This window comes from Pundamilia nyererei, unplaced genomic scaffold, assembly GCF_000239375.1.
Source record: "Pundamilia nyererei isolate P.nyererei 1_Seehausen unplaced genomic scaffold, PunNye1.0 scaffold00041, whole genome shotgun sequence".
Classification (NCBI taxonomy): domain Eukaryota; kingdom Metazoa; phylum Chordata; class Actinopteri; order Cichliformes; family Cichlidae; genus Pundamilia; species Pundamilia nyererei.
Window position 1 is genome coordinate 847,971 of NW_005187442.1, and position 25,703 is coordinate 873,673.

A 25,703-nucleotide genomic window follows, 5' to 3' on the forward strand; every position below is an offset into this window, starting at 1 on the left:
GCTGTAATGCGGCAAGTTGCCCACAAGATGGTGAAACTCTTCCTTCATTTGATATCGGTTGGTCCTGACGTGCAATAATAATAATAATGATAATAATAATAATAATAATAATAATAATAATAATAATAATATGTTCTAAAATGGTGACGACATTATTACGGCGCTAAGTGCTTAGCTTTCTAGCTATTTCAGTTTTTGCTTAAGTAAAACTTTAGCAATAGCAAAATGTGTCCAAAATAGCATGGCACAGGGCACACCGTACTGATAAAAATCCCACCTCAATTATTTTATATAGAAGAGCAGTGGTTAAAAATAATAATAATTAAGTCAGAAGTATGTAGCATTTGTATGGTCTTTCTCATTATGTTGGAGCTTCTTGTTACAGGTATAACCTATAGGCTGTCGCTATAGTCTGTTATTACTCTGTTTTAAATCGTATTTTATCAGATTGGTCGTTGTAGCTGTCAGATTACGAAAGTAGACGAAAGTAGATATAAAGTGGAAAATAGATATAATATACATAAGTAACATAGACACCTCTGTCAATTAGGACTCAAACATTGCACATTTAAGAAGAAGGAAAAAGACTTCCTAAGCTAACTCTGGCTCTTTGAGACCATGCAGGGGAGCGTCGATCCCGCAGGTGGTGGCCATCCTCCACAACACGCAGTTGGAAGTGTAGTCAGAGAGCTGTGTACGGCTCCAGTCTTGAGTAATCCCAGTCTCAGTCTCACAGCGGTGTGGTGGGAGGCTGAGGAGAAGGCTAGAGACATGGACGCGCACATCTCCTGAATTCATCTCACAGTCTGAACCTCGATGTTTCCGCTGCTGCTGATGCTGCTGGACTTTCTAATGATTCGGAGACAATTTAAAAACGCGAGGCTTCAAGGATGTTCTTCTCAGATGGGACTCTCTCAGCCGTCAGTTTTACGCTCCTCTTGGGAATAACGTGTCTGACCGTCCTCTGCGATCTCACCGTGGGCTCTCCAGACCTTTCAGGTTGTGATTTTGTTATTTGTTTTGCAATACACACGAAATACAATCTTGTTTTCTAGACTTTACAAAGCGGCACGTTCTTTTCTTAGAACTTGCTTTTATACTGCGTGACTGCACTTGCGCTCATTTGAAACTTGAGCGTGTTGTGTGCAGAGTTTATTTTTGCCCCCTTGGGAAATGAAACACATCACGAATAACTGCTGAGCACGACTGCCACTATAACTGATTTCAGTGCTGTTTCGCATCAAATTCTCCTCTCGGGACGGCCCGTGCCTGTGGCGTGCTGCAGCATGCACACTCAAATGTTTGCGCAAACCCACTATAGGGCACGACTTAAACATGCGGAAAACACCCTTATGCTTATCTTTAAGGCCTATTCTGACACAGTTTGACCCACATAAGGCACTTCAAACAGGTTCTCTTTTACTAAACCGATCCGACTGTATGGATTAGTCTGGAGGCTGGTTTATCAGCACAGCATAAACCTGCTACACACACACACCATTGATGATGCAGTTGAGATAAATGGAATAATGGTTAATGTGTTACTGGATGGGAACTGTGGTCTAGGCCAGATGCTGCCCTTCTTTATAGATTTACAACCCAAAGAATAAAGCAAAAGCCGACTACAGAGGAAATTTTATGGCTTTTCTGTACTTCATATAAGCTGCAATCAGCTTCAAAGGTAAAAGTGAATATCAGTGCTTAGACCTCAGGAAAGAGTCAAAATTTATACATAAGCCAGTGTGATGGAGGCTGTAAGCCTTTGTGTCTGCTCCTAAAAGGTAGTATATTACTGAATTAAATTATTCTGTGTTGCATTAGTCTGTTGAGCTCTGCTGGGCCCAAGGCAAGTCTGCAGATTTTGTTTATGGTGCTATAAAACAGAAAGGGAGCTTTGTGATGGTGTTAATTGGCCTCTAATGGGTCTAATGATTGGAATCAGCAGACTAACGCTACGGGGAAAGGTGCTAAAGAGCAGATGCATGTAACGCGTCCCCCGTGTATGATTCTGTGTGCATGTGTCCATGTTGCTGCCTAATTAGCTGTGAAAGACCCTGGTCTAGTGAAGGCTGTTAACAAGCTTTCATTTCTGTAATTAACATGTACACACATACATGTGATGGATGTTAATTTTGTCACAAGTAATAAGACTGAACGGATTACATGGTGGTTAATCAGCCAGCAAGTAAAAACCAAACAAGCAGCTGATTCCATCTCGAGTTCTGCTGCAGGCTTACACGCAATTATGCAAACATAAACGAAAAGCATGTCTGGCAGGAGTTCATTTGCTGAACTCTCAACTTTGGTGCAAATTCACTTCCTCTTGATTCTGAAACCTGTAATTCCTCTGCCCCCAGTGAGACCACTGACCTCTGATCAGTTTTTAGACTCTGCCCCGTAGAGTCATCGTTGCTGACTCCCCAGACGCACAGAAATGCTGACCAGTCTTTCCTGTGGATACGATGAGAAAGAGACTTTTTTCAGAATACCTCAGTGACAAAGAAAACCTTCAAGCCTCACATTCTTGACTAGCTGGATTGTTCTTGGACACCGTGCAGACCTTTTTGATTGACAGGTGCTGCCACCCTGCAGGGTGACAGAAGTTTTGATCTACCATCTGTCAATCAGACCTTTATCAGTCAGATGGTTGAACCAATGATGGTGAGCAATCTGCTCACTTCAGTGGACCTCTGTCTCTGCTTTTAATGAATCTTTTCAAGTGACCATTTGTGGCAGTAGAAGTTTATTTCATTTGCATTTGAATTTGTTATTAACAACTAAATGTAGCCATAGTTTCATATTTCATCAATGCCATTGAGAGCACTGGTGAAATGGAGGAACAAAAACTATGTTGGTGGGTTATTTAATTCTTCTCCTGCCCTGTAATCATTTTCTATTACAGTACAGCAATCTGAGCAGCTAATTAGAGGCACAGAGTGAGCCATGCAACACTTAAGAGCCTATAGGCTAACAATGGTGTCAGCCTAGCTACTTTATCTAAATTGAAAGTTCACAGAATTCAGTGTAAAACCTTGTCTCCCCATCTTTGTTCACGCTATGGACTGAGCACTCAGCTTGTAATGTAACATCTAACTGCCAAGCCTCTCTTTCCAAAAACGCTTTCTTTGTGCAAATACTAACCACAGTCGTTTTAGTGCCCATTTTCTGGAACCTGAGGACCACATGATTACTGGCTGTTATTTCTGTGTTTCTGTCTCGGTGCCATTACCAGCTGACGTAGGACAGATTATCATTTCTGTCAACACGTAGTTGTGATGCTAAAGGAAAGTGATGAATGCCAGGCTGTTTGGAAAAAGGTCAAAACAATAACAGGAATAAAGCTTTTGCTGCAGCCGTGCCTTTTGGCCTGACGGTTGCTCGCTTTATCTGTAAGCATTTCCAGCAAAACACTCGCATACAATAGCGTATGCTTCTTTTAACTGCAGAATGTTCTAGAGCCGCTACCATTGTTAATGAGATTTTACTGATGATGTTGCCAAAGAGTTACAGTCAAGCCACTTTCTTTCTCTTTTTATGTCTTAACCCCCCACCCAGGCATCCCTTATTTAACCTTACTCAAAGGGAAGTGAGGCTGTTGAGGGGCCAAAGGGTCAACTGAGGTCATCCTATAGTAACCATCAGTGTGTGGTTAGAGGGACCTGCCATCCATCTTGTGCTTTGTTCCCCTGTCGAACCTCACCTCACATGTTTTTCAAAGATGAGCAAGGTAGCGAGAAAGTCACCGCAGCACTGTGTTTTAGGTCATTTTAAAGGGTCATTTCTGGCTTGTGTGATCCATTCGACTTGCATTTAAGGCTTTTAACTGGGACTCTAACTGTGATGTCGACTTTTAAGTTTGAAAAATAACAAATGCCTTATTTAACAAGGAGAAAAGAGCATTCTTTCTTTGAAAGCCAATCAAGGTCCCTAAATTCTTAATCTGCTTTGATTTTTTAATGGTCCTGGATATGGGTGGCATGCTGAACCCCATGCTCTCCTCTCCAAGCCCCTTCCCCCTCTCCATAGGCTCATCATACCTCCACCACCACTGCTTCTCCTCCCCGCCTCTTTGCTGCCTCTACTCCTCCCTTGGGCTTGCCTGATCACTGTTTCTGTGTCTGCGTGTGTGCCAGGTGAGCTCTGTCTAAACAAATCCTGCCTCCCACTTGTTTTGTCTACTGCGGTGGAGGCAGGCGGCTAGGCGGACAGCAAGGACCTGGCATAAGGCCGCTTTTCTCTCGAGCTGAATAGCGAGAGGTTACACGTCTCTTCAGAAGAATGGTTTCTGTGAATGATTTTCCCAAAGGAGCGACTCAAGTACAGGGAGCTCACACACACAAAAGTTTAAACCAAAGTCCTCTCTTGATTTCATCTTTTAAATCCACTTATATGCCGAGTGGTTGAATAGGGATATGACTGGGTTTATAGCACGTTATCACATCTGAATGATGCTTTGAGTCTACTTATAGGATCCAAATCCTTTTTCGGTCTTTTAAAATCACAAGCAAACATTCAAAACTAAAGCTGGTTGTTTTACATTTAGTTTAGGTCCTGACGCAGCTCTGACACAGAAAATATGTTCATATATGAGAAGCATAAAATGTTGGTTGCAAATCCACATACACCACAGTCACAGTTTTAGGAAATAGGAAACTAAAGTGGGTGCAGAAATCTTGGGGATATAATGTAGATAACTTCTGCCCCTGTATGCATTTATGGCAGAGTGCGTGGGGTGTGTGTGTAATTTAAGATGGAAGTCTGGCCTGGCGCAACATGGATGTGATGAAAGACATGACCTACCATGTAAGTTCCTCCCCCGGGATACAATCAGTACATAAACAAACACACGCATAAGGCAGAGCTTGACATCACACAGGGGAACAACAAAGTGGAGCTGGAGATGAGAGATGGCTGTTTACAACAGGAAGCAAATCTTCTCCTCCGCTAATTTAAGACTGGCATGAGGAAATTAAATTTTTACCACATCGCAGTGCAACAAACTGAGAAAACTCTGTTCTGTTTTGCTGTGGCTGTGATTAAAAGTGGCTTGTTGAGATGTAAATAAGACTTTAAGCTTTTCTTTTTGCATAAATCAAATTCCTTATCAGCTTTTTTTTTTAAACCCACAATCCCCTGAAGGTGTTTTCAAATGAAAAGAAAAGACAAAGCAATGAATTAAAATAAAGTGCTGACATGATTAATGTTTCTATGTGTGCTCACAGGACGAATAGCCTTAAAGGTGAGCTTTGCGTTAGTCAAGTAGTGGCATATGGGCTCATTAACACGATCCAGTAAAAATGAGTTATTGTGTCATTGCCAAAAGATGCATTGGAAGCGATCGTATCCTGAGTGAGGTAATGTGTAATAAATGTTTTGGCACCTTTTGAGGTAATGTTATGCTAAATTAAGTAGTAGAGGATGGAGTGTTAGTAATGTTGTGGTACCACCCAAAGAACAGACACACAGTAAGCAACAGTGGTGACGGCATTCTCACCAGGTCTGACTAGAATTAATGATTGCATTTATTTCTGGGCAACCTTTTTTCTTTTACACAGCAGAAGCACACAATGACATTTTATCTCAGTAATCTGTTTAAAAATTTCACTTGGAACTGGAACAAATGGCACATGGCTGAAAACACAATGAAATAAGAATGAAACTGAAGACAATCAATAATCAGCAGAACTTAGGAAACCAAAAACACAAAACACTGACATGTGAAGGAGTGAAGCTTATTCAGCAGCACAGCGGTGCACACACACAAAAACAGAGAACATATTGGGAGATTTTAGAATTCAGAACTATAGTTTTCCATTGCTAGAGTTGACACTGACAGTAAGTCATTTACACTGATGCTCAATATCTTGTACGAACTGTGGCTTTCTCCATCACTGTCAGTGTTACTGAATGACAATATGATGAATTGCTGAGCGGTGGAGCAGTAATATATAAGGTAGGGCCCCTTGCAGTACAACTACTGCGGCCTAATCACCAGCATGTCCAGACACACATGAGCTTTCCAGAGGATGTGTATCTCCTGCTAATATATTCAGGAGCTCCTCCAACTACAGGATATAACAGTTAAGCAACAATTAATTACAAGATTAACTTCAGCAGTGCTTATTCTACCCTTGAGAGTGGGATGTAATTAAGAAAATTTACCTACTCTCTAACTGCTTAAATCAACTTATCTTTCAAACATCAGATCACACCCGCACCTGAAAGTACATATTCTGCATTTGTCATATGCTCCCAGGAACTTCAAGATATAAAGAGTCTGGAAGGGCTCGGGCTGGTTTTGCAGTTCCTGGGTCCAAACGAGTCAGAAGGCAGTTTAGTAAAACACTTTAGAATTTCATATTTGACTTGACATTACCCACATAACACAGCTGGGTTAAAAGCGCTGCGCATTATGTTTAGAGGTCACAGGCCTCCTAGTGACAGGAATTATTTTCCTTTTCCTTTTTTCTGTTATACATATAACGGGACATGAATGCTCATATTAATTAATCATTTTAATTAGGGCTGCCACGATTAGTCGACTAGTCACGATTACGTCGACTATCAAAATCGTCGACGACTGATTTAGTAGTCGACGCGTCGTTTGAAGCTTTGTAAGATCACAAAAGACGCAGGGATAAGTAGTAGTATTTAAGAGTGTAATAACGGACTGAAACAGAAGATGGCAGCACTGCATGTACAAGGATGTCAGCTGCCGTTAAACCCCGAAGAAGAAGAAGTAGCTCTGTCCCAGAATTCATAGCGCAGCCCAGCTCAGTTTCCAACAATGGCGTCTGGGTCACAAAATAAACGGTTAACATATTTTCAAGCGAGAATGTAACTGTGTAAACCTCAAATATCTGCTCAGTTTATCAAGACACCACATATTTTGAAAAGCGCTCCGATGTCTGTTACCCACTAGCTCGATAGCTAGCCGGGGGCAAAGCTCACTAGAGCCCGTGAGAACCCCGAACTCCGGGCAAATTGTTTTCAAACCCACCGCGTCTGTCGCTACTCAGGTTAAACATATATAAGTCACTTAGATAACTTAAAAATGTTATTGTTTGGCTTCTTTATAGTATTTTATTTATTCCTGAGTAAGTCAGTTTGGCTGAGATTAAAGTTATAGTTTTTACACAGCTGAATAAATGTCAAGCAGACAACTGATTATCAGAAGTGTGAGATGCTGGAGAATATACTCCAGTGTCCCGTTATATTTTAGATAGCAAGGAGTTTATTAAACTTCACCGAAACAATCTGCAAATTTCATTAAAATTTCATAAACTATCATCTTGCCTTTATTTTTAGTTAACACCCAAACACCCTAACACTTAAAGCTGTAAGCTAATGATAGTTATATAAGAGCAGATGCATGCTGGTGCAATAAGCTGTACGTTTTACCTTCAATGGATGCATGATCTGATTAGTATCGGTGACTAGTCGACTATCAAAATAATCGTTTGTGGCAGCCCTAATTTTAATACAAAAAGACTCGGAATGCTCTAAATGTTCAGTTTCTTTCTGTGTGATGTTGGTGAGAGCAGATATCTTTAGTATGGTCATCTTTAGGGATGGGTATCGTTTAGGTTTTATCTGATACCGGTGCCAAATCGGTACTTTTGAAACGGTGCCGGTGCTCAAACGGTGCTCAAACCGGTGCTTAAAGAATGGAGAAAACAAAATTGGTCCAAAAACCTCTCATGTTCAGCGGTTTTTTGTAAAAATATAACAATGTTAGCCTTTTCTGCAGCTATGGGGCATATATGGTATCACTCTTGGCTGGAAGCAGTGCAATGGAAAAAACACAAACTTTGTCCTAAACCTCTCATGTTTAACTGTTTTCCACTTTTTCTTTGGTCATTTTAGCCTTTTTGGCCAGGGTGAAGGGAGTATCTGCCATCAAACAAGAGGACAGCCGCATGTAGCTATGATGATGTTTGCTAGTTCACCTTACATGCATTAATGTAATAACGTGGTTAGCCTACTCAACGTAAATTAGCTACTCACGCAGAGAAGAACGGCTGCTGCCATCATCATCCGTCATCATTTCTGCTACACTGGCAGGGCTAGGGGCCAGGACTCTCCTCTTCGTGTTTTTGGGGGATGTTGCATAACAGGCAACCCACCCGCAGTAGATGCGCTCGATGTGAGGTCTCGCAGCAAGCTATCAAATACGGCCCATTTCTGGGCTTTTAAAAAAAACGCTATGCGTCGCCAGGTGTTTCATCGGATTTGAGGTGTTACCTCCTTTGACAGTATCACAGTATCAGCTTAAAGCACTTGTTGCAGGCTGCTGAGTTTGCATATTTTGCTATGAAGTACAGCCAGACTTTTGACCGCTTCGCCTTGGACATTTTTAATCTGTAGCTCTGCTCTAACAGAACGTACGTACCTGGCCCCGCCTACTATCCTCGGAAACGTAAAATGATTGGCTAGAATCTAAAGTGTATCACAGCTCAGGAAAAAAAAGCACCGAAATAAAGCACCGAAATGTGCGCTGCTTTTCGGTCTGGTTACTACCGTTTATGATGGCACCGGACACCGGTACCCATCCCTAGTCATCTTACACTACTGTCACACTAGGAAAAACTAGTAAATCCCTGCATAAACAAAATAATTGTGCAGCGAACTTGCAGTCTTGTTATCTTTTAAAATGGTTTCTTGTCATTTGCTGTTTTCAAAGGAAATTTGCTGTTTTAAGATGGCAACAAAATGGCACAGCCATCAGTCTGCTTGTGTTTGTGACTCAGTGGATCAACTTGGCAATTAAATGCAGTCTGTTTGTGATAATATGGTGATTAACTGTGATAAACTGGTAAAAATTGTAAATCTGTTGACAACTGTTGCAAATCTTTTGCAATCGCATGTGCAGAGCCAGAAACTCGTGGATTTGAAACAGAAATTCCTTCATAGTGACGTAGTTGCTGACTTTGACTTTAATAGATGACTGAAGCCCGCAGTGTTAGTTATTCTGTGAATGAAGGGGGCTTAATAACACAAATAATGGTCATACTTTTTCCTTTTTGGGCTCTTTGAGTTTTGCAGGTAGATTCGCGTAGTGATGATGAACATCACACGTTTTTCTCTGGGGTCTGAATCAAAAGAGCCAAAGCTGTGTGAAAGCAAACTCAGCAAAATACTGTGACGGACTGTTATCTGTGTGTTGACTGAGGGCTTATATTGGCTGCTGACGAAAAAAGAAGAAGAAGAAAAACACTATAATTTTACCATGTTGGTGTTGCTTTTTCAAACAACGCCTGTCTCAATCCTGATTTTAGGCTGAACTTCATAATTAAATCCGGGCTGAATTTTAAATTACTAATGTTGGCCGAGAAGGAAGTCTGACTAGCAGCTGAGAATCGAGGTTTTTTATCAGGAGAGAACTTCTCGTCCAGTCAGCTGTGAATACTGCACCATAATCGTTATTTTGTATAGATTTCTCTCAGTACGTAAAAACACCCAAATGGCCCAATCAGACGCTGAGCTGGATGGTGTTATAGTAATAACTGTTATTGGGGAGAGAAGAGAGGGTCTAATTCCATTTAACTGAAAAGATGTATATATACACATTGCAGGTGTGCGTTTCTACTTGCCCTTTCTTGCATTAGGGAGAGTTAGAAGATCCAAAGAAAACACAGAAACTTGTGAAGAAGATTCTTGAGTGGCACCCTGGCGTTGCTGTATGCAGCTGCACTTACAAAACTATCTACAGATCTCTGTGTCTATTTAAGCTCTAATTAAACAATAAATTAACAATAATAATTCATATTTCCAATACAGCCACAGGCTGTTTTACAGAAAAAGTCTTTTGAGTTGTGTCTTCTGCTGCTAGTACATAGGGTTGGACAGTTTACATTGAGCTGTAAATAAACAGCAGCATGTGGGGAGGAAAAGGCTGAAGGATGTTGGCACTGGCTATTATTATGCTCTAAACAAGCAGGAAGACATGCTCACATGCAAAAAGATACAAGACAAAAAAAACCCTGTCACTCTTTATTATTTCTGTGACTTGAAAAATGTTAGCCATGCATTGATGCCTCCTCTGTCTTTAAGTCTGTTTCCTGGGTGCTGATTTGTGCTTGGCTCAAGAGTTGATATCTCGTTCCATCCATCCACCCATGAGCAGGTTGCTATAGTAGAGAAAAGGAAACAATTTGAGCAGCATTTCTTCCTTTTATAGTTTGAAACCCTTGGAGGCTAAGAGAGAGACAGAGGGCACAGAGCGATGGAGAGGTAGAGAGGTGGGGCACCGAAGGGCCAGTCAGAACAAGGAGGCATTGTGTAGCCCCCCAACTGTGTTGGACTGACAGTCTGCATTACAGCACGCTACAGCAGCCTGCTCCCCAAAGCACTGCTAATCTGTTGCTTACTGCCCCTCTGGCCAGCTCAGGTAAAGGGGGAGGGAACCAGAGACGGGAGGAGACAGATTCCACGCGTTTTCCCCTAAGCCAAATAAATTTTTACCACCCAAACCTAGATTGTGTTTGTTGCTCTTTCAGCACAATTTAATCACGATAATAAAAAAAGAAACAAAAATGTGTGTAAAGTACAGACTGGATTTTCTTCAATAGCATTCAATGGCATTTGTAACTGAAGCTCTTTATAACTAAAACAAAGTAGGTTTCACCTTCAGTCTGTCCCTGCAGATCTGTCTGACTTTGTTGTAAAAGGAAAGGGATCTCCTTCCTAAGTGCCAGTGGACATCCTGCAGATGGTTTTTACTTTCGCAGTTCTTCTGAAGTTGTTCTGTTGCTTGTTTTCACAGAACACCCTACCAGATAAGCTTGTTAATTCCCTCCAAAAAGCTCAGCCTTTCAGTGCCCACCCACTCCTATGCTTTTTTCTTTTTTTCCCTTTTTTTAAGGGAAATATTTCTCTTTTTTGCCAAGCACATGCCTGAACTGTGATAGAGGTATGTGGTCTTGCTGTTAATGCATTAAGACTGACGATTGCTTTTGGAGGGAGTTTTGTGGGCTTTTGAGAAAAATAAAGAAGGATGAATGTAATACAGCAATTTGCAGGATTACAGCCTGCCAGACAGCCAGGCTGTTTTGATGGTGTTGCAAAAGGGTTTGTTATTTTTAATGCAAGAGTATTTTCAGCTTAGACAGCGTTAGGAAACTAGTTTATGGAAAGAAGGCTTAGAAGGAGAATTTTGACTGTACATTTCATTCTCATTTTAGGATGACTATTATAACGTACTATCATTTAAAATAATTTTTTTACTAATGTCAAGAAAGATGTGAAACTTCACTCAAAAATAAAAGTAAAGTTTAATTAACTTCATTTAATTAACTTCATTAATTTGGCTGCTGTGTTTCAGTTTCTATCTTATTGTGATAACACTGTTTATTGACTCAGTCAGAGCTGAGCTCAATAAATCTTAAGCAGATAACAAAAATATAATTTTGTTGGTGATACTGTAACTGGTTAAAAGTGTAGTTTAAAGTAGCATGACATTGTAACTCTTCAGCAGTCTGCACACTATTGTTGCATAGTAAAATTGAAATTGAAAAAACATTTTCTACCATTAGATGTATCTCAGGCTGAGCTTTGAAACTACTTGCTTCAAGTTCGGATCGGAAAGGAAATCAGTGGTATCGCGCATCACTAGTAAATTGTACTGGAAAGTGTGTTTTGATATCATGCATTGAAACCATTTTCTTGCAGATTCTACAAGTAAGCACGTACTGGACTCTTTTGTTTTTTTTAGATGTCTAATTTTTTGTAGCCAAACCACTTTCATATTATTCAAGTAGCTCTCTTTTTAGGTACTACACAGGCTGACACTCTGCTCTTGCTCTCAGACATGCCTGGGCTTGTGTTGTTGTTCTGCAGAAAAACATCACTACATCCTATCATGAGAAGGTTTTTAATAATGCATTAATATATATTACCTTTGTCATGTATAGTATGATATGTAAAGGCCCCATCCAGGAGACAATTTTTCTAACTTAAATAATATTTAATGAATAAGACTGAAAAAAATCTTCTTAAACATGACTTTAATGTATGGTTTGATTCTAGAGCTGTAAAAACAAAAATTCTTGCTTTCTATTTCTTTCTTTCTTTTAGTTTTTTGGATAACAAAAAAGCTTAATTATGTCCATTACCATGATGACCACGAGTCCATTACCACGAGAGCATTGGCCTACTGATAAAGTTTCCCTGAGGACTCCTAACCTTCTAAGTGTATGCTAATTCAAGTGTTAATATTGACGTTCGTATTTTTGAAGAGCGATAGTTTTGCTGCTCTGTTGAAATTTGGACACGTTTCTTTGAAGTTTCCACGCTGTATAGCCAATTGTTACAAATTGTCATAAGTGTCTCTGTCTAGCCTTCTCTCTGGCAGTTTAAATGAGTGCAATGAATTGTCTCAGTGGTGACCTCACTGTCAAAAGCTCACTTGTCCAAGCCTCAGGCTACAACTGCTCCAACCAGCAGTCACTTAAATCCAATCTGCTGTGATGATGGTGACTGAGGAAGGATACATCTGTCGTTCACTTTGTGACGATGAAGCTTACACACTGATGCATCTGTCTGGTGATTAGGGATATGCACTGTGACTGCCACCCAACTCTTCCAGACCGTAAAAGTGACCATTAAAATGACAGATCTGCCCTCCTCTGGTTCTGTCTGTCCATATTTTTCTCCATTTGCATGCAAAAGCCAGAGATATTCCCGGAACCCCAGTGCCCCTCACTCCTTCACCCTTCAACCCCATATTCCATCCCACCGTTTAAAAAGAAACACACATGCTCTGAAGCTTGGAGTGGAAGTGTCCTCCTGCCTTGTGCCCTTTGACCCTCTGAGGTCACAAAAAGAGGCACGTGCTGACAGAGGTCATGGGAGTGTCCAGTATTTGGGTTTTGATGATTCCCTAAGGCAGACTTAGCGGCCACTGTCATGCCGTGAGGACATCCCCAAGCTGAGAGATTTATACCCATTCAGCACCCTCGGGACATCTTTAGACAGCAGACCCACAGGTGGACGTCCTCTGATTGTCTGCAGGGGTCGGCTCTTGTCAACAATCTAAAATATCAAGCGTGACCTCGTTGCTAAGATGACTTTAGCTGTCAGGGCACGCTCCTCCTGTGCTTTCATATAAAGCAGACTGTCCAGTGTGGGTTTTTTTCTTTCCCTTATTGTGATAAACAAGCAAGAAAAAGAAGTTGTTGCAAACTCCTTGTCCCTCCTGGCATGTGCATGACTTAGCATGTGACATTCCTCGCTAGATCATTCATTTTAGTAGCATTTTATGCACCCCTGGAAGAGTGGGATTCATGCCTCTATTAGAGTTTAAGCGACTTGCAGAGTTTCAGGCCGTAAAACCCAGACACATCATTATAAGCCTGCCAGTGTGCTGCTTTTGGATTCATACATCATGCTGTGAACAAATAAATGAGCTGTGTTCGGAAAGGCTGGGGGCAGAGCGGGCTGTAGACGTCCGTTTGTTTACTTATACATGAGTCTGTTGGTTTAAATGTGAGTGTGCGTGTGTGTGCGTGTGGCTGCTTGTTTGTGTGTGAAGGTGTTAAAAAGATAAGCTATCACCGGGAGGAGGAAAGGACCAGGAGAACAGAGTGTTTGTGTTTGTGTGTCTGGTTTTAATGACTTCAGCTGCTTGGTTTCTGGTCTCTCTCTCTTTCTCTCTCTCTCTCGTTTGAGGGGAGGAAGGGTAGATGTGTAAGCAACTCCGATTTTCAAAATAAGGCGACCATTGCCCGAGGGTATTGATACACACCACGAGGCCAACCCGTGCTGTTATTTTTAAAAAGTGGGATAAACAAGTTAGCACACAGACCTTTTCTTCCCTCTGGATTCCAAACCAGAGAATTTTGTGCACCAGTGAAACTGATCAAAGCACAGGAATTTTTTGTTTGCTTTTTTTTCACATCTGTCTAAAATGTTAGAATCAGTGTTGCATTTACCCATATGCTCACAGTTTTGCCACTGTGTAAAAGACAAGAAAGAAACACACACAAGCATACCCACAGTTGAATGTCATGCTTATAAATCTTAATGCAGCAAAACCCTCAGCTTGTCTTCTAACATCAGTTTACCCACTCTTTATTTTCTCTCTCCTTAGGTTTTCTTTCTCTTTTTGCCACACGTTCTCCAATTTCATTAGCTATTGTTTGATCAGTCAAACAGCAAAACTAAATGTAGTGCACACAGCGTATGTAAAGTGCATGTCTGTTAACATGCTCAGGAAAGGCAACACTGCACCGGTTAGACCTCAGTCACACAGACCTTGAGACTGGTCGGCGGCCCCTTTGCGACGGCCAGTTGCTAGGGGACAATGGGAGCAGCTGGCTAGTTAAATGTGTTGCAAAGAGGATGTGGCTGCAAAAACCTCTTTGGGATTGGTTTGATTCATAGCAGATTAATTGAGGAATGCATTTTTTAAAATCCAAATCAGAACAGTTTAGCAGTGAGGACTGTACATGGCATGTTTACAAAAGCAGTTTGGCACTTTTCCTTGACATTATATTTTTGTGGTGCGGATGCCATTAGGTGTGTGTTTTTAGTAGCATCCACGTGAACATTTGCTCATTTATCTAGGTTGTTTTTGATATAATTTAGTAACTTAGTTTGCCTTACCCAGCTGTAGTAGCAGAAGATGGCCTGAAGATGTGATTTACAACTAATGGTTGTTTTACGACTCTGCTTAAAAAGAATTAAAATATGAACTAAAGAATGCAATGTTGTTGTGCGTATACATTTTTAATTTTTTTACTTTGATATTTAAAAAATGTTGAGATAAGTTAAATATTTTAGCCTTTGAAACTCTACTACGAGTAATCCTTGAAGGGCTTTTCTGAACTGAGGGGTATATGTCATAATATAGGTGTGCTTGTAGAACAAAGCGACTGGGTGTGCATCAGCAGTTAGTGAAGGTGGGCTCTGTCTATCTACCGTCTACCATTGAAAAAACCTAAAAAAACCTCTTCCAATGGTCATTAAACCACGTCTTTAACGATATACACTGAGGTGACAAGACTCGTCATTAAGGGTACAGGGGTGGTCAATAACTCTCGTCTTTATGGGAGAAAGAGTTAAGCAATGTAAACAAACCTGGCAGAGAATCTTACTATAAATCAGATACATTTTCAATAGAATACAATTACAAGACTGGAGATAGTAGGACTTTCTTGAGAATGACCATCGATTTGCGAAAGACTTGAAGTAAAACAACATAAGTCAAGAATTTGGAGGGTTTGTCTTTAGTTGCTCATAACACAGTTAAAGCAAGAATCTGGAGAAATCTTTGTAATCCAAGTAGAAATTGTAACTGTCCTGTGCTCGTTTTGCAAATTGTCGCATGTTGCATGGTCATAATTCAAGTAGCAGGAAGAGCGGGACTATCTGGGTTGTTGTCAATGCACAGTTTAAAAGCAGACTCTGTGATGGATTTGATGAGAAATTTGCACATCTTTGAATGCCAAGTAGTGCATTTAGAGACTCATAAGGCAAGACACTTTATGCACATACATACTGGTTTTCCTGCAGTCCGGACTTGTCACAAGTCCGCAAGACATTTACTGCATCATGAAATGAAAAGTAGGACAAAAGAAATAGTTCAGCAGCTGAAACTTCATATCAAACATTTCACTTTTAAAACAGCAGTTTGTCTCCTTCTTATGGCGTGTTGTTAAAAGAAGAGGTGATGCAACACAGATATGAGCTCATTCCAACATTTTTGAATATGACTTTAAAGAAAAACACAGCTTCCAACAACCAATGAAAAGGTGTCAATATTTGATCATTTCTAGGCTTAGCAGTCAAAAAGACATTCTGTTTCCCAACTATTTTCAAGAGGAGCGGTATTTCAAAGTCATGCTCTGCTCCGGGCCTTTGCATCTCATCTGTCGTTTAGGAAATGTAATTACTACAGGGCCTAAAGCCACCAGCATTGGCCTTTGGACCTCTGCTGCCACATCCTGTGAGTGGTGGCTTTTAGAAGCTCTGTCTTCCTCTCTCCATACAGCTTTCTTCCTCAGCAAAAAAAAAAAAACGGTCATTGTTTTTCTGTTCTTGTTTATTTAAACCACCATAAAGCATTAAATTATTAAGCTCCTTCTCCAGCATTCATCTTATTCTTTGCTTCCCCCCCTCTTCATTCTCTTCTTCCTCTTTTCAAGTACCAGACTTCTCCAGAGCAGTGCTGGAGTGTGGCCCGTGTCTTTGAGGCAAACCTCATCTCTTCCCCGAAATTACCACTTAAAGGGAATTCCTTTTCCAGCAAGCGAGCCTGCAGCCCTCCATCTTTGAACATTTGATGGTTTGATAGCTATAATTTGCTTAAAATAACACCAATAAATTTATGAAGCGGCAAATAAATGCCTAATGCACCAAGATGAAACGCAATACAGCCTTTCATGCTGTAGCGCTCGGGAATGTCTTTATTATTTAGTTTCTGTGGAATGTTTTTTTGAGGTCTTGTTACAAATATACTTTATCATATGTGAATGTTCTTGCACTTTTAGCTTATAGTTACAGCCTGTCAATTATCTCTAAAGTACAGTTTAAGCAATCACTTTTGTGGCATTAGGCTAAGCTGTAATCTCACAATTTTCTGCAATGTTATACATACTCGCCCAGTACAAGAGGATTTACATTACTGCACAAGCACCATAACACTGACTTAAAGGAGTAAGCAGCTAAAAAAGAAGCAGCATTAATGGTATTATAACACGTTGGTAGTATTTGCAATACTTCTGTCTTTCTTCAGGCCTGGCCAATAGGAAAAAGCGGCGTCTTTCAAAAACAGGGGAAAGCCCTGAGCATTAGTAACTGACAGACTTTGTAGTCGAACCGCTCCCCCTCTCTTTTATTCACCTCCACCTTCCCCTCAGTTCATGTCAGAAGTACCTGTCGTGCTCATTCTTAGCAGACACTGAACACCCCAGCTTAGTGTACCAAAAGTGAATTAGTTAGCTTCCTCTGAGGCTGACCTGAAAGGTGAGACAGGTAAGATTTCAGCTGAGGCTCCAGCTTGTGTGAGAGCACTTTATATAAGCTTTTCATCAGTTTGTACAAGACATGAAGGCAATCTTTTAAGCTTGTTTACCCACACCCAGGTGTAAATTAGCAAAGGTATTTGATATGCACTAGTTTGCGTACTAGTACCGATCCCTCGAGAGAACCACTATGCCAGCTGGGGTTTTTGTTATGTGATGTTGACACAACACAGCAGACCACCACTAATCTCCATCATACGTGACCTGCTCCAACCCTGGGTCAGACTTAAGGGTCATCACATGACCAGATATAGGGGGCTAATAATCGCAAGAGCCTCTGTTTTTATGCTTCATGACTGGCTGTGACAGTGGACATTATTTCCTGCTACCGGGATAAATTGCATAATGTGACAAAATCCTATTCGTGTAGGACAATAAAAAGACAGGTGCTGTTAACAAATCCCCGTGTGTACTTGTGCAGGCGTTAAATTAGCCTTTCAATTCAGTTCATGACAAGAGTTGAGCTGTTTTTACACGTGAAGCATCAGAGCCACAGCCTCCTGTCTTTTAATGAGAGAATAAACAAACCAGTAGGCATAATAGCGCAGCGCTTTTGTCAAGAAAAAGGGCAGAGAGCTAGTTAAATAGGAAGTCTGCCCCTTCCCACATGAAAAAGAACACAGAGGAAAAGGGAGGAGGAAAGACGCCTGGGTGTTCCTGCAGCATTGTCGAGCCTTGTGCCTTTGAGGGACACCTGTCATTGGCTGGGCAGTTCACACAGGTGCCTTAACGCCGTCTGATTTGTTGTCCTTAAAATGAGGCTTCAGTCAACAGGTAATGGAAACAATGATGACGATCTTGAAGAAGAGAGCGAGGCAGAGTGGAGGGAGGGTGTAGTGGTGGAGAAAAAATGGATTCTTTAGAAGGCACCTGAGGGTTTTGTGTGAGATAATCTGTTTGCCTTTTACTCACAGTCCTCCTTTTGTCGGGTGGAGGAAGGCGTATCGATGTGTTTGCGGTGCTCAGACTGTTGCTCAAGGATTGCTCTCTCAAGAAACTCCTCCTGCGAGTGGTCCGTTCAAATTCACTTATCTATCCTCAGTCCCCTCTCATTTACCCCTTTCGTAACCTCGGATGTTTCCATGGCTACACAACCCCAGCCAAGGCCTAGGTAGCTGGAGGGCCGCGCAAAATCGTGGTCTGTCACGGCACTTTGCCAAGAACCAGTTCCTAATAATGTGATACTGTTACACCATCACCCACACCCTGGTTTCAGGATCCAAACAGCAGGGCTTGTTCCTACCACGTTGTTTGTGTTGACGTTTTGCATGCATGTGTGTGTGTGTGTGTGTATTTATGTGTGTGTGGTCCAACTGCTTGGGGAATGCCAAGTTCCCTCTCACCCTGTGTGGAATGTGGCATGCAAAGCAGACCTGTGTGGTTGTGTGTGTGTGGAAGCAGGAGATTAGAGCTAAGACCAAAGAATTAAAAGAATCAAGGGCAATAATGATGTGAAAAGTGTAATTTATAAAACACACCTAATTCTAATTTATCTGACAGCTGCAGCTGCTATCAGCTTTTTCTGTGTGTGTTTTTTAGCTGTTTGGGTCACTGAAAAACTCCTTGCACTGTGAAGATTTCATAAACTCTGTTTCTGCATCTGTGTGTGGGCAAAGAAAACAAAGATTTTGTAGTCACAGGTGTGTGCCTATCTCCTGTACTGACATCAGACCGTGCGGTTACTGTTTGTAGGCTTTGTTTGTGGGGGGTTTACACGTGAATGCAGATAGTTTTCAGACTAAAAGCATTAAACGCCCTTTAAAAAAATACAGCCTGAATTCTAGTTCCGGTATCATCCTGTATCAGACCACTATATCTCACCATTTCTCAGCTATTAAACATTTCAATTATTCTACCTATTACCTTACCATTTGTACTATTTGTCTACTTGTAATTACATGACAATTTGTGACTAATTTCACATATTAATCCATTATGGTTAGCTAACAATTTTGTTTGTATTAGAAAACAATGTAATTCCTTTTCCTTGTTTTCATCAATTGTTAATTTATACTGTTTGCCAACAGTCTGTTATACTCTTTGTGAAAATAATGACAGTTTATAATCCAGATAAGCATTTTAAACTGTTAGCCATGCTATAGGTATTTTTAATAATTTATTAACTATTTAACCATCATGGTTAGGTAACAGTTTTGTTTGTGGTCTTCAATGACAACTTAACTAGATTATCCATACTTTCATATTAAATCATGCTTATCATACCAAGAACTATTTTTTTTTACCTTCATTGTCCCATATATTTAGAAACATTTCCAGCTTTTTATTCAAACGCATGGTCTTTTAATATCTTATTCATGAGTTTAGCTAGTTGCTGTATTTCAGCGATATCAATTATAAACTTTTTCCTCAGTTATCTATACCATTAATGCTTTTTATATATATGTAAAACAAGCTGGGTCTATTTTTGTTCTGTTTTTGCCCATTATCTTTCTTAAGTCCCAAATGTCAACAGCTTATTAACCTAAACTCTGAAAACTCAGATCAGTTCAGTTCTTTTAGTTATTTTAACAGCTGAGTTGATCATTCCACCTATACTCTGGCTAACCATACATAACCTAGCACTTCAGCAATGTCTTAGAGAGCCTCTGAATTGTAAATTTAGGCAAAAAGTCCCCCACATGCAAATCCAAATGCTTACGTGCTCATTATTCAGGATGTTTTGTGTTTTTTTCTTTTAACCACAGACCAACAACTTAGTATCTCACAAAGATAGAATCACCCAAATGCATGCAGGTAATATATACAGCTGTTACAGTAGTAAATTTAAAAGTGATCTATACCATCGCAGTAATATGGCACATCTACCTTTTCTCCTTTATCACATCACAGCCACAGGTGGAAACCGGTTACTGTGAGAAATGGTGGTTTAATAACCATCTCTATTTAGAGCGAGGCTGACCTTTCTACACCCAAGACGGTCTCCTGTTTCCCCTCTGCCTCTTTAACTGTGGCCATGGTGATAAGGGCACAATGTGTGTGTTTTGTGTGTATGTTCTGCAAGTCCACATCTGCTAATGTGTGTGTTAATGAACGCTGTCTTGGTGTTATATCCTCTTTTCTACCAAACCCTAACCAAATAAAGGTAATTGAATGAGAGTGCGTCCACTTTGTGTGTGAACATGTGTGACTTTACTCCTCTGTAAACATGTTTGCAGAGCATTAACTGCAGAAAGAAGGCTGAGCTTACGTTGGAATGTGTTTTCTTTTGTTGAAAAGTAGCTCTTTAACATATTTTACCACCTGGATTAACAAAAAGTGGCTGCGTTTCCTTTTAGATATGGCAGACCTTTATAACTTCAGAGAAAAGAGATTAACTCAGTCCTTAAATTTTGGATTTTACAATTCCAGCCAGTTTTTCAAATGGAAGAAGCAAAGTGTTCTTTGGCAGCCAGCTCATAAATGAGCCAGACGGTCGAGAAAGACATTATATGGCAGCGGCCAAGGGATCAGCTCTCTTCTTTATCTGTTTCCTTCTCACAGACTGGAATGTTAATGGTGGCTTTGTGAGGAGTCCTCTGGAGTGACTGACAGCCGAGTGGCAGCTCTCAAAGACTCTTAATGGAAGAAAGAAACCTTTTCTTTAATTTGAAGCAGCATCTGAGTTCCTTTTTTCATGAAATGGTTATATAACATGTCTATTCACATGAACTGCCTTGCATAGTGCAAGAAAACATGGTTTCCAGCAAACAAATGAGATGCTAATAGATATCGAACATGTGGAGTTGGACATTAAAGGTTTACGAATAAGAGACGACAGGTCATTCCAGAAAGACTTTGTTTCAGAATTGTTCTTGGATCAATATTAATTCAGTTCAATTCCGGTGCAAAATCTTTCTATAAAAGAATAATAGTTTCATGTTTTAAAAATCATACTTTGCACATGTTTTTATAATATAAAACACAGCAGTTTGTTCTGTAGCGATAACAAAAGGGCTAAAACTTACAGCTGAATAAGATAAATCTTTACTTTCTTTTTTGCTGCACTAGTCAAGGCTTTAAAGGCATCTTTGAGCTGGAAGCAGTGATGTAGTTCTTTAAATGAAGGCTAGGCTAGCATGGTTACAACTCTCTGCATATGGAAATGGGATGGAATAAGAGATTAAGTAGTGCATCATAAAATTATACAACTCGAGAATGCTTAAAATTGTTAAGTATCAAGAAATTAATTATCAACAGATGGTACTGTTTAATGTGCAATAAATGAATGTCTGCGGTTCTGCTTTCTTGCTTTCTCACAGGCTATCTGTCCAAAGTGTTGAGGAACTACACAGCGAGGGCTTGTGACGGAGACTTCCTGACGGTGCGCTGCCCTTCGCGTGCCACCATCACCATCCAGTCAGCTTTCTATGGAAGAAGAGGTGCTTCTGATCCCCAGCAGTGCCCTCAGACCTACCAGGCCCTCCTAAGCTCCTATAAAGCTCGGGAGGATGATCGATATTGCTCTGTGTCCACTGCACTACAGGTAAATAGCCAGGCTCATTCCTTTTGCGCTATTACATCATCATTATTCACAACTGTATTGAGTTGGTATTTACCAGACTTTTCCTAAGAATAAAGAATCTCCTCCCACATTTGGCATCCCGCCTTCTGTAAGTCACTTCTTAATGCACTGCCTTTCTTTTTTGGGTTGAGAGAAAGTGTTCTGTAAAAGGTTCAAATTAGCCAAGGGTTAAACTCTGGAGAACCAACGATTATGTAATGCTTTGTGGGAACGTTTTCCGGCAAATTACACTCTCTAAAGAGGAAGCAGGCTTGTATGTTCCTGTGACACAAAGCGATTTCATGGGGTCTTTGCTTTAGCATCCTCTCCTAAATTGGGATGCGGCTGGACAAGAAGACCCGCTTTGCAGCACCAACACAAACACACACAAACACATCCTGTTCGGCATTCATTCAGTTGTTCGGTTTATTCTTAGGCTCCCCTGCCTTTTAGCATCAAACACCCTCCGTTTCCATAATAGACAGGGCTGCCATGAATGCACAGACACAGAGGCTGCATTGTGTCGAAGTGAGAGAATGACTGCCGTGCCACCCACATGAGCACCACCTGTTCGTGACCTTTGGTTTGCTGGCCTTACAGAAAGAATGCCTCCATCTACTAATGCTTGTTTAGTGATGCCTCAGGTTGACCAAGTGACATTTGTCCTTATCTTTTAACCTAATTATTTTCAAATCCCATTTATACTGATTCATTACTTTTTGTGCAATCAAACTTTACACCATAGAGATTTTGCAAGTAGCAAATATTTAGAATTTTTGCTGTAAAAAGGCAGATTAATCAATTCATTTCTGTCTGCCAGTAACTGAGTTCATAATTGTTTAATTAACATAACATAACTTTCTCACAGTGAAATTTTGGCAATAGCATTCAATAATATCTTTTTTTTTTAGATTTTCAGCATGTAGTCTGATGGATGTGAAAATTCAGCCTTTGCTGTGTGCTTAATCTGTGATATGTAGACTGTCAACACAGTTGGCACTGAAACTTGTCTGGGAAGATGAACACCTTCACTGAGCCTTCTAAGGTTACTTATTGTCACCAGATTCATGCTCAAAAGGGGAATTTTGGTGTGTGGCGGGGAGATCCTCTCAAAAATGAGCGTGATCTTATTTATTTCCTATTTGAAAAGCTGCGAAAAGACTTTAATTTGTTGCTATGTGGATTAAACGGAGCTGAAGCAGTCTGATAAAAGAGACCAACAATGGCCATCACTTTGCAACATAATTAATTCTTCAGCACGAACACATGTGGTCGTTTCTCCTAAAGATATCGCTCTTTAAAAAAACACAAACTTAAATATACTTTGTAACAAACAGGATCAAATATTGCATTTACTGCCTGTTTGCAAGCATGGATCAGTACCCAGCCATGTGCATGTTATTAATGTAACAGCTAATTCAATTCAGTGGTTTACTGTGTTTTTTTGTTTATGTAATACAGTGGACGTACACAGAAGAATAAGACTTCTCATTCAGTGCTTATTGTTTCATTATTTGATTTGGTTTTCTTGTTAGATCTGCTGACAACAAAAAGTATATTTCCAGACGTATTAGTCTTAATTGGCACCACAGTGAGGACCTTCTTGTCTATTTAGTGTGTTTTTAGGTGGAAGTCCACAAATTACGTTTGTTATCTTACCCCGGCACTATTTCAGTGGTAATTCATGTCTCTTTCCGTGCTTTTTCATAACTAATGCAACTCTTTTAATATTTAATTTAAGGGAGGCTCTGAACTGAAACCTTTCAGCTATTCCTGTGTGTTGGATTGGTCACTGGGCTTATAGCAGGCTAAAACATGAGAAAACAAAGTGGGTGAACTGATGCCATATACCCTAATAGCTATAAGCAACCTGTTTGAAGTGGTTTTAGGGTTTTTTTGCTGCTGGTCTCACTATCATTGGCTTGTTGTTTTCCCTCTAAACGTGCCTTTGTTCTTCTCCCGTTTTGTGTCACTTTGCTTCAGAAAATGCAGGACGAGTGCCAAGACAGAAGGAGCTGTCAAGTCCTTGTCAACAGCCGCGTGTTTGGGACGGACCAGTGTCCTGGGAGCAGTAAATACCTAATTGTCTGGTACAAATGCAGACCGAGTAAGTCCCTCGTCGCCCCGCGTTGTGACAGCGACAAAAATCTCTGTCCCTCCCTGTGCTTGAACCATTCTTTCTTTGTTTCCCCCCCTCACAACGCCAATACACAATACACAAGGGTGGTGTCAGGTCAAAACCAAACTAGTACACTAACAATCAAAGGAAATCCCAAATCAACCTTTAAAATTGTGTACCAAGGCTCTCCCCTGTAGCCACTTATAAATATCTGAATTTGAAATAGAAATTGGGGCTGAGCTATACTTTTTAATATATAACAGGTGATGATTATGCTTTTTCATCATTCTGTGAGGTACATGCCCGTAGAGTAGATGCTCATAATAGGTTTTTCCAACACAGCTGGACTCTTTACTGACTCTTTACTTTATCTAGCATCAGGATGTGGTATGTGTAGCTAACCCAAAAGCCAAAGTGCCATTGTTTGTCATGATAAAGCACTATGTCAATTAGTGGACATGCTATATATTTGAAATCAAGTATATTGGCAACAATTGAGGAATAAGGCTGGCTGCACAGGCAATACTGAATCTGCATCAATCAGTACTGGACACTGACAGCCATATGTTATAGCCTCATACTCACTGGATGAAGAGACTATATCTGTTGTGATCGTGGCTGTCTAATCTGTATCTGTTATAAAAAACCTCAGATGGAAGGAGCTAGCTAGCTAACACCTCTCCAGCTGTGACTGGAGACCTTCTATAATATGTTATAACTATAGAGGCCATCTTTCATCTTAATCTGTCATTTCTGATTGAATTTAACTCTCTTATTTTCTGTTATTTTTATTAGCATGTATTTCTATTCGTATGTTCGGCACTTTGGTCAGTGGTTGCTGTTTTTAAAGTGTGTTATAAATAAAGTTGGTATGGCTTGGCTTGGATGACATTCATGGTAGCATGCAGTAAGGAGCATTTTGCTGTTTCAGCAGCTTGACCGTTATATGGCAGCCTGTTAATAGTAACGTTTGGTCTTCAACTGGAAAAACATGCTGTGACTTTGCTTATCCCGTTTATATACTTTGCAGCAGGTAGACACATAGCTTTAATGCTGATCAAAATTTTCTTAAGTATATCTCATTCATATATTGAAGCTGTTTCACTCTAGCCTCACACTTTTGCATTTGCTACTGACTAAATTTAAGCTTTTTGTTTCAGATGGAAATCCCAAACAATACTCTTGAGCATAAGGGGGTCAGACCTGGCAAGAGTATTTAAATGTATTTCTCATTTAACTACTTTTTGTAGGGAAAACTTTTTCTATAATTTTTCTATAAAGTCTGCATTAATTTAGGCATCAGTATCCGTGTGACTTCCCTCTGTGCTGCTTCTTTTATCTGAAAAAAACCCCCGCTTTTTGCGTGCCTCGCTGTTTATCCTTGTCCATCGTTCCCCTTGTGATCCAGGAAGTTAAGAGTATCACTCCGGAGGGGAGCCACAGCAGTGCAGTAATCCCACCCTGATTCTAGTATTCATTCGTCGCTCAGTCCTGTGCTGAGCCGAGCCGCACTGAGCTGTGCAAAAGTTCACACAAGAGTGCCCACAACTCAGCATTAATCCACTGATCCCCCTGCCTTTCCTACTTGTTCCTTTCTCCACTGGACCCCAGGACCAATCAGCAGCTCTTTGTTCACTGTCACTTAACCAATGACTTCTCGGGGGGGAAGAGAGAAAGGCTGCATGGGGTGTTAGTGAGGTGCAACGGGCAGGTGTCACTGCCTCTGAAAAGAGAGGTGGCTAGAGGATGGTGTTAGTGAAGGAGAACAGGGAGGGTCTGAGACAGAACAAGAGTGAGTCCATCACAAAGAAGTATAACAAACTGGTCCTGAACATTTTCTTTGCTTTCTCTCTCACTTTTCTTTTCTGCATTCCTGTTCCACTTCCCACATGGATATAGAAACACTCTGCTGTTGTGTTTTTAGTTGCAGGCCAGTGGAGCTACTTCTTGCTGTCACAGGTCACTTTGGGTGGATGTGTCAGAGGAATGCCTCTGCATGGCTCTACATGTCCACCAATCTGTCCTCCCTCTGTCTCATGCCCATTACTCTGAATGAAAA

At 40.6% G+C, this 25,703-nt stretch overlaps 1 protein-coding gene across 1 annotated transcript in view; it reads left to right on the top strand.

The window, feature by feature from the left end:
* Positions 1 to 630: 630 nt before the first annotated feature.
* The window catches only part of eva1aa (eva-1 homolog A, regulator of programmed cell death a), a 72,426-nt gene continuing 47,353 nt past the window's right edge, over positions 631 to 25,703 (top strand). The window contains exons 1-3 of the mRNA XM_005731022.1: positions 631 to 999; positions 21,284 to 21,507; positions 23,509 to 23,632. Coding sequence (XP_005731079.1) covers positions 891 to 999; positions 21,284 to 21,507; positions 23,509 to 23,632 — 457 coding nt within the window. The 5' untranslated portion in view covers positions 631 to 890. The remainder of the gene's footprint in view (positions 1,000 to 21,283; positions 21,508 to 23,508; positions 23,633 to 25,703) is intronic.